This window comes from Gekko japonicus, unplaced genomic scaffold, assembly GCF_001447785.1.
Source record: "Gekko japonicus isolate JY-2015 unplaced genomic scaffold, Gekko_japonicus_V1.1 scaffold1911, whole genome shotgun sequence".
Classification (NCBI taxonomy): domain Eukaryota; kingdom Metazoa; phylum Chordata; class Lepidosauria; order Squamata; family Gekkonidae; genus Gekko; species Gekko japonicus.
The window spans coordinates 15339-24505 of record NW_015170945.1 but is presented as its reverse complement, the minus strand read 5'-3'; the positions used below and the strand labels follow the sequence as shown (position 1 = coordinate 24505).

The window sequence follows — 9167 nt, the reverse complement described above, 5'->3', positions numbered from 1 at the left end:
AGCGTAAACGTGGTAAACTGTGGTATCTTGTGGAATGGGTGGATTTCGGACCCCAGCACCGGGAATGGGTGGAAGTAGGGGATATTCGGGCCCCTTATCACGTTCGAGCGTTCCACAAGCAGTTCCCGGACAAACCGGGAGGCCTCCCGGGGAAACCGGGAGATCTCCCGCCGGGGCCGGGAGGTGGTGGGTAAGTTGGATTTTCAGGTGGGCAGTATGTCAGCGAGCTGCCATTTCTTTGGGACACGTCCCATCCCCCTCCCTGTCTCCCAAAGCCTTATCCTGTTCATGTAATGCCTCTGTAACTGCCAAGGTCTCCAGCTGGTGTGATGTGGTGTTATGTCTTGTTGGCTTGTTTAGGTTTCGTTTCCCGTGTGAACTCAACCTTATGGAATTGGCCATTGCTGTTCTCAGCCCGCTTCGCGCCTTTTCTAATCTGTGAACCTGACGAGGGAAATATGTTCATTGGTTTAAACCTGGTTTGAATTTCCTTTTAATACACCTTCCCTGGGTATTGTAGTTATTCTTAACAATCTCTGTATGTTCGTGATCAACCATGCTTTGGAAATAAATCTTGCTTCTTTTGAACGTGGATCTATTCTCCTGATTTGGGATCTAACATCTTCCCACACCTTGTGAAAAAGTAAACGGTTCACTTATAACTGTACTAATTCACTACTTGTGTAATTGTAGGTTAAACTGATCCAGAGTTCTGACTCTATAGCTACCAGTTCTGTCTCAATGCTCTTTGTCACTGTGAATGCAAAATCCCCTCTCACCTGTTATTTCACAGAGAAATCCCACCTTACCTTGATGGCTGACTTCCAGTTCCTTTGTTTCGAGGTCATGGGTCAGCTCTAGGCAAAAAGAGAAACCATACTGTCAGCCACAAGCACAGATGGGACACAATGAAGCAGAGTAAAATGCTGCAGATAAAAAATGTGGGCAGAGAATGTTTTATGCCACTCCTATAAATTGGGCACCCAATGAATTCAGTGGACAACAGACCAAGGGCTGACAAAAGGAAGTACTTCTCTACATAATTAACTTATGGAGCTCATTATCCCAGGATCTTTGATCAGATCCCCTGGCATACACCTGAGCCTAAACACAGCTGCCAGGGGAAAGGCTGATGTCTGGGCGGACTGGGCATCCGCTGAGACCTTCCGTACCCCACTGCTACTCAAAAGGCCAGGCAGGAGGAAAATGGGGGGAGGGAGCCAATTTGATGTCATGCCAACACTGCGATGTCACTTCTGACGTGAACGGGAAATGATGTCATCACGTTGGCACAATGCTGTAGGGTTCACCAAAAATGTCATGGTTTAATCATAGAGTTTGGGGTGAATTCTAGTGTTGCACCAACAGGATGATGTCACTTCCAGTTCATGAGGGAAGTTATGCTGCTGTGTTGGCACAATGGTGATCAGGCAAGGCCTCGATCCCCCACAATCTCCCCGTGCTGGGCTGGCAAGTCTAGCTGAGGAGGTCTATGGTCTTCCTTAGTCCATCTGCTCCCACCAGGAATGGGACGCTTCCTCTGAGGTCCCTGCAGTGTCACATCTAGAACCAGCTCCCATTTACTGCTGGGAGTGGAACACGAGCATAACCTTTTGTGCTCCTGTAAGCCCCCACCAGGAATGGGAAATGGCCCCTTTAAGAACATAAGAATGGTCTTCCTTAGTCCATCTGCTCCCACCAGGAATGGGACGCTTCCTCTGAGGTCCCTGCAGTGTCACATCTAGAACCAGCTCCCATTTACTGCTGGGAGTGGAACACGAGCATAACCTTTTGTGCTCCTGTAAGCCCCCACCAGGAATGGGAAATGGCCCCTTTAAGAACATAAGAACCAGAATTGCACACAGTATTCCAGATGAGGTCGCACCATTGATTTATATAGCGGCATTATGATATTGGCTGATCTGTTTACAATACCCTTCCTAATAATCCCCAGCATAGCATTGGCCTTCTTTATTGCAGTCACACACTGTCTCGACATTTTCAGTGAGTTATCTACTACAACTCCAAGATCTCTCTCTTGATCTGTCTCTGCCAGTTCAGACCCCATCAACGTGTATTTATAGTTAGGATTTTTGGCTCCAATGTGCATCACCTTGCACTTGGCCACATTGAACCCCATTTGCCATGTTGACGCCCACTCGCCCAACTTTGACAGATCCCTTTGGAGTGCCTCACAATCCTCACTGGTTTTCACCACCCTGAACAACTTCGTATCATCCGCAAATTTAGCCACTTCACTGCTTACTCCCAACTCCAAATCATTAATGAACAAGTTAAAAAGCAGTGGACCAAGTACTGATCCCTGTGGTACCCCACTGCTTACACCCCTCCACTGGGAGAACTGCCCATTTATACTCACTCTCTGTTTTCTATTAATTAGCCAGTTTTTGATCCATAAAAGGACTTGTCCTTTTATCCCATGATTTTTGAGCTTACTTAGGAGCCTTTGATGAGGAACTTTATCAAAAGCTTTCTGGAAGTCAAGGTAAACAATATCTATTGGATCCCCCTTGTCCACATGTTTGTTCACCCCCTCAAAGAACATTAACAGGTTAGTGAGACAAGATCTTCCCTTACAGAACCCATGTTGAGTCTGCCTCAATAGGTTTTGTTCATCTATGTGCCTACTAATTCTTTCCTTAATAATGGTTTCCACCAATTTACCCGGTATCGACGTCAGACTGACTGGCCTGTAATTTCCCGGATCTCCTCTGGAACCCTTTTTAAAGATGGGAGTGACATTAGCTACCTTCCAGTCCTCAGGAATGGAGGCTGATTTTAAGGAGAGATTACATATTTTTGTCAGGAGATCCACAAGTTCACAATTGAGTTCTTTCAGAACTCTTGGATGTATGCCATCTGGGCCTGGTGATTTATCAGTTTTTAAGTTGTTTATCAGTTTTAGGACCTCCTCTCTCGTCACCTCAATCTGACTCAGGTCTTTCAACACCCCTCCCGAACTCAGCGGCTCTGGAGTGGGCAAGCACCTCTCATCTTCCACAGTGAAGACGGAGGCAAAAAATGCATTTAGCTTCTCAGCCATTTCCCTATCATCCTTCAGTACTCCTTTTACCCCTTGGTCATCCAAGGGCCCCACTGCCTCCCTGGCTGGTTTCCTGCTTCTAATGTATTTGAAGAAAGTTTTATTGTTGGTCTTTACATTTTTTGCTATATGCTCCTCATATTCCCTTTTTGCCTGCCTGACCACAGACTTGCATTTTATTTGCCATAGCCTGTGTTCTGTTTTATCAGCCTCACTGTGACTAGCTTTCCACCGCTTAAAGGAATCCTTTTTACCTTTTACAGCTTCCTTTACTTTGTTTGTTAACCATGTAGGCTTTTTCTTATACCTGTTTGTGCCTTTCCTAACCTGCGGAATATATTTTTGTAACCTTTGACATAACTCAGGGGAGACCTGGGACAATTTATCACTTGCTGAGAAATTGGTGCTTCTGGAAGCTCCTGCTAAGAATGGGAGACTGCCTCTAAGGCCCCTCTGATGATGCGTCTAAGACGAGAGGCGTTCCTAGAAGAAAGCACAGACTGAGCAGGATACACCAGTTGTCTGACTTGGCACACAACATTTCCCTATAGATTCAGGTGGGCTCAGCCATGTTGGCCTGAAGCAGCAGAACAAAGTCTGAGTCCAGCGGGGGCACCTTGAAGACCAACAGAGTTTTATTCAAGGTACAAGCTTTTGTGTGCCTGCACACTTCCTCAGATACAGAAGAAGTGCACACTAAAGCTCACACCTTGAATAAAACTTTGGTGGTCTTAAAGGTGCCCCCACTGGATTCAGACTTTGTTCTCATATTTCCCCATGTTTATATGTTGGTTTTGTTAGATCTCCCTCTCTTTCTCTCTCATATCTCAGTTTGAGCTCAAGCTCCTTTTGTATCCCTTTCCTCTCCCTTCTTTGAAATTTCCAGCCAGTCTCTGCAAATATGGACACTATAGCATTCCCTCTGCACAAGCTTATGTGATGTGCCCAGTTCTTCTACAGTCTTCATAAATAAAACATGATCGATAAATTGCATAACTTTTTAAATTTATTTAAAACATCTGAGTGCCACCTTTCCACCCAGCAGGGTCTGCAGAGCATCAAACTGTCAAAAACATTAAAACCACTTTAAACATACACACATTTAACAAAACACATAAATAGGAAGGAGGGTCAGTGATATTTGTTTCTTGAGTCTCATTTTTTAAAAAATTCAGGAAATTTTTTAATTTTATTAGATAAATAAAACTGGGAGATGTACAAAAAAAATTGAACTCATACACAAACATCAATGAAATACAGCATAAAAAACAAGAATAGGCCAAAAAAAGAGAGAAAGAGAGAGGGGGGAAAGTGACAAAAGGAAGGGGGGGACATGAAAGGCTTCCAATTTTCTCTACAACAAATATAATTTTGGTTACAGAATTTTCATTGCTTATATGTAGAAACAAGAACTCTCTCTCTTTTTAATTTCCCTTAAGCAAATTTCTTATTCATAAAATTCACAAACCATCCTTATTTTTTTATGCAATCACTAATAAATAAATTATCTTTTCCCTAACCAATACGATAAATTTACGCATATCTGCCAAGTCCAACGTCTTCTCCAGGCCTTCTTCTACCATAGGTATTGTCAGACATTTCCATTTCTAAGTGTATGTCATTTTTGCTGCCGTAGTCAAATATAGAACACAACTCTATATCTTAAGTCTTTAGAATCTTCCACAAATTCGATGTCTTCCTCTTCCCTTTGTAAAAAAATATTTGCCAAATGTAATGTAATCCTCTCTCTGATATCTTTGTCAGTTTCTTCTTGGATACCTCTCAGCCTCAGACAATATACCTTATCTCTGAAGTCTATAAGGGCTACAAAATCCAAATGCCTCTCGAATTCTTTGTCAATCTCTTCTGTTTTATTTTCACTGTTTTATCACTAATTTGCTTAACTTCCTCAGTAGTATCCCCTATTGTTTCTTTGAGTTTTTTCACATCATCTTTCATTTCTTTAGAGTTCCCGAAACACTCATTCATTCTTTTCTCAAAAGCCTCTATCTTGTTTCCAAGATTCTCTGTTTTACTCTCTGTTTTGCATCCCATTTGTTTGAGTAAGTTCTGCATCATATCTGACTAGGAAGAAGGCCCATTGCTGTGACGAATGTAACAAGCTCTAGTTGGGCCGCTGCCTGCCAGCTCGCCCCTCAGGAGAAGAAGGGGCGGCGGCCTCGTCTGCAGGGTGCAGTGGTGGGTAGAGCACAGCTGCTCCGCCGGCACCTGCGTCCCAGCTCCCGCCGCTGGGGTCAGAGAAGAGAAGGGTCTTGGCACAGTGGCAGGCCCGCATCAGGGAGGCCTCTCGGTGTGGTGGTGGTGGGGCACAGCATGGAACAGCATCAGAGCCGCCTCAGCTAGGCCGGATGACAATGACAGGGCTGCCGGCGGAGGGGTGGCCTCTTGCCACAGCAGCAGTGGGCACCCTGCCCCCGCCTCGACTGTGGCATTTCAGAACGTGTGTGGGCTCTTGCGCCTCTTCTCTGCCTCTCCCAGTGGGCCCACTCATCCGCCGGAGTGCCCGTCCCCTCGGCTGGCTCAGAGCACAGTGAGCCAGAGACGCCGCTGGCCGGCTCGGCGCCTCTGTGGGTGGGACAGAGGCAAGGGAGCCAGCCAATACAGCCAGGGGATTCTTCAGACTGGCAGGTGCGAGAGCAAAAGGCTGTGGGAGCGTGTGCAGGAGGGACAGCAAAACTCTTTTATAATAAGGAGAGATGTGACAGGTTGGTCTGATGAACCTTCCAAGTCAAGACCCTTTCTGGAATTCATTACAGTATAAGATCCAAGATACAAAAAGACAGAAATAGAGACAGACCATTTTCAAATCAAATACTTTCACTTTCAGCTATCAGTAATTTGTCTTTTCACCACAGCAACAAAAAAATATATCAAAGCATGTACTCCAAAATGTTTTCAAATCAGTTAGTATAATTTTTTGTATCCTTTCACCATAGCAATGAAGGTCAAATGGTCTCAGAATGTCTCAGAGTCTTCTATTATGTATAATTATCCAATAACAAGTAATCGTCTAAAGTAAATGTAAGAACAGTCTCACAGCAGATTTATCTTTACAGCCAAAAAGCTTTCACTCATGCGCACTTCCACTGAAAACAAGTTTAAAGATTAAAAATCAGGAATGGGAAAATTAATTAATCTCTCATCCATCTGGCTTTCCTGATTTCTTAGTTACACTTTTTGCCAAAGTTATTGTTTCAAAAAATTCTTTAGAAGTTTTTATAATCCTGTAAGAGAGGTTACCTTAGCAGGGGGTGTCAAGAATATCTCTCCTTGGTTGTAGATAACTGTGTCCATAAATCTTAAGGAGCAGAGGTGGTCAGGCTTTAATTCCTTTATCAGGATTCCAAATGCAGCCAGGAGCAAGACTGCTCTAATTTGGGAGGTGTCTGTAAAGCCTCCGCTCAGCAGAAAACACCCAAGGAGCAACCCAAAGACGTATACATGGTTTATCTCTTTGGTCTCCCTTTGATCTAGGGAGCCCTCCAAGTCAGTAATTAGCTGCGATGTGTCTTCACTCCCCATGAAGACATCAGCCTGCCATTACATCTCCACCGGAAGCCCCGGCACTTATTTAAAATTGAGCTGCATTCTCTGTAACTGGCTGGATGCAGGACAGCTCAAGGGTTGCCTTCTCCTGTATGAGCTCACCCTAACAGTTAGCAGAGTCCAGTGGTGAGAGTGCCTCATTAGGAGGCAGGGCTTAGTCAATGACCTTGGGCCAATCACTCTCTCTTAGCTTCACCTGCTTCACAGGGTTGTTATGAGGATAAAGTGGAGGAAAGGTAAGCCACTTTGGGTCCCATTGGGGGGAAAGGTGAGGTATAAATTAAATAAATAAATACATAATCATAGAAGTGATTTAGGGTTTATTTGTACATTTTGGGGTTAGTATGTATTTAGATACATATACCCTGCTGAAATGAAGCAAAGAGATAAACAGATTACACCCCCAATGCATGGGAAGCATCATCTGGCTGGTAAGGAATCTCACCACTTGAAGCTTTCACAAATTCTAATTTACTGGAAAAAAATGTTGTTGAGATATTAGGATTTGTGGGATGATAAAAATGAACTAAAATTAACAGAAAAACCTAAAGAACAAGAGATTAATATAAGTTGATGGGAAAGGGTACAAATAGAGTTGAGATCTGCTAAAGATAAACCATTTGTTTTTTATTCAAATATAACAGAAATTTATATTGTTATATACTGATGATAAACTGATTAAGAAGTTGTATATAATAATGTTAGAAGATAAAACAGGATGAAACAGTTAAAAATTGTATGGTCAAATGGGCACAAAATCTGGGTCATAATATTGATTTAGACCAATGGTTACATGTATGTAAAATGAATATAAAGATTACTAAAGTGACCTCTTATAAGGAATATATATGTGTGTGTGTGTGTTTATAATGTTTTATAGATGGTATATTACTCCAGATAAATTAGCTAAATTTAATCCTGACCTAACAAATGATTGTTGGAAATGTCAAAAAAAATATTGATTCATTTTTTCATATGTGGTGGACATGTGATAAAGTTAAAAAGTATTGGTCTTGGATACATGAATTGTTACAAAAAGTGTTAAAAACTAGTGTACCTTATACACCAGAACTGTTTTTATTGAATATAGCACCAGAGAAATAAAAAAAATAAGACTTTTATTTTACTATACACATAGTGACAGCAGCAGGAATATTATATGCTAAATATTGGAGAAGAAATGAAGTCCCTCCAAAGGAAGAAGTTATAAATAAAATACTGGAAACAGCAGAGATGGACAATTTAACTTCAATTTTGAGATGACATAACAAATAAAATTCTGAGGATACTTGGTCAAGATTTTATAAATGGATAGAAGAGTATCACATATAAAATTTACGGACATATAATCGAAATAAAAGGAAATGAGAACTATATGTTTAATTGTAAGCAAAAGATATATATGAAATCTATAAGGGGGATAAAAGAAATGAATGTTTTGGATACAGTATGAGGTCAATAACCAGGTTAAAATAGTAATTAAAAATTCCCTTTAATTTGTATTTATGTATGTTTGTCTTATATATGAAATTAAAAAAAAAATTTAAAAAAAAGGATGCAAACCCCCCCCCCCAATGCCTACAGATGAGGGGAGTAATAGCTGCTAACAGGAAAAGAAAATACACACATGAATGGAAGGAGCTACTATAGTGTGTGGGCTACAAGAACTTTGATTTGGGACCTAGGAAGTCCCAAGCACAATTTTTTTGTACTACTCCATAGTCTTTACTTCAAAGCACTGCCAGAGAGAGCCACATGGTGGAGTTCCTGCACAAGTACACTAAAACAGATCTCCTTTAGGGAAACCGTGTTAAATAAGAAAACCAGAAGCACAAAAATCTCAGCACACCATCTGGATGAGGAAAGTTTAATTGCCTTGCTGATTCGTCACCAGACTAGAACAGGTCAGGTGGGCCTCAGACTGAGTTTTAGACTAGCACTACGGTTAGAACAAGAGTTCTGCCAGCTTCCTGAAGGTGAATGTCGGTAGGATATTTGGCCTACCCAGGCTTAGAAAAGAGAGGGGACACCTCCATACATCCCCATAACAGCTGCCATTCAGCATACAGTGGGAAAACACAGCCAGTTCATGCTGGAGACACACAGGGCAAGAGATAGCTGTGTGACCTTCACATGTGATTGTGCAGGTAAATGTAGATAAATCTGTAGAAAAATGTAGGAAGATTAAAAGGTATAGAAAGCGTTTGGATGCAAAGGACTGGCAAAACTGCTTCTGCAAGCATGACCCAGACTTCTAAAACAAGAACATGTCAGGGTGGGGAGAGTTCACTCACACAGGCACATTCACAACGGGTTATGCTATAAAGGGACAGCACCGAAGGCTTGGTTCACTGATGCCACACATTAAATGTTCCTGGGAAGGCACTGTGGCTGACTAAACCTGTTTTTACACTTGAGATCAAACACTGAAGGAGAGGGCTGGTGGGCTGTTCGAAACTGTTTCCCACCCTGTTCTAGAACCGATTAATAAGCCATAAAGGGTAGATGCCCACAGTATGCACATAGCCTTGATCTC

At 42.2% G+C, this 9167-nt stretch overlaps 1 protein-coding gene across 1 annotated transcript in view; it reads right to left on the bottom strand.

Moving 5' to 3' along the window:
* The window catches only part of LOC107116865 (coiled-coil domain-containing protein 92), a gene marked incomplete at its 5' end in the record, with an annotated part of 18957 nt that extends 18100 nt beyond the window's left edge, over positions 1-857 (bottom strand). Inside the window, one exon of the mRNA XM_015418888.1 lies at positions 810-857. Coding sequence (XP_015274374.1) covers positions 810-857 — 48 coding nt within the window. The remainder of the gene's footprint in view (positions 1-809) is intronic.
* Positions 858-9167: the final 8310 nt, after the last annotated feature.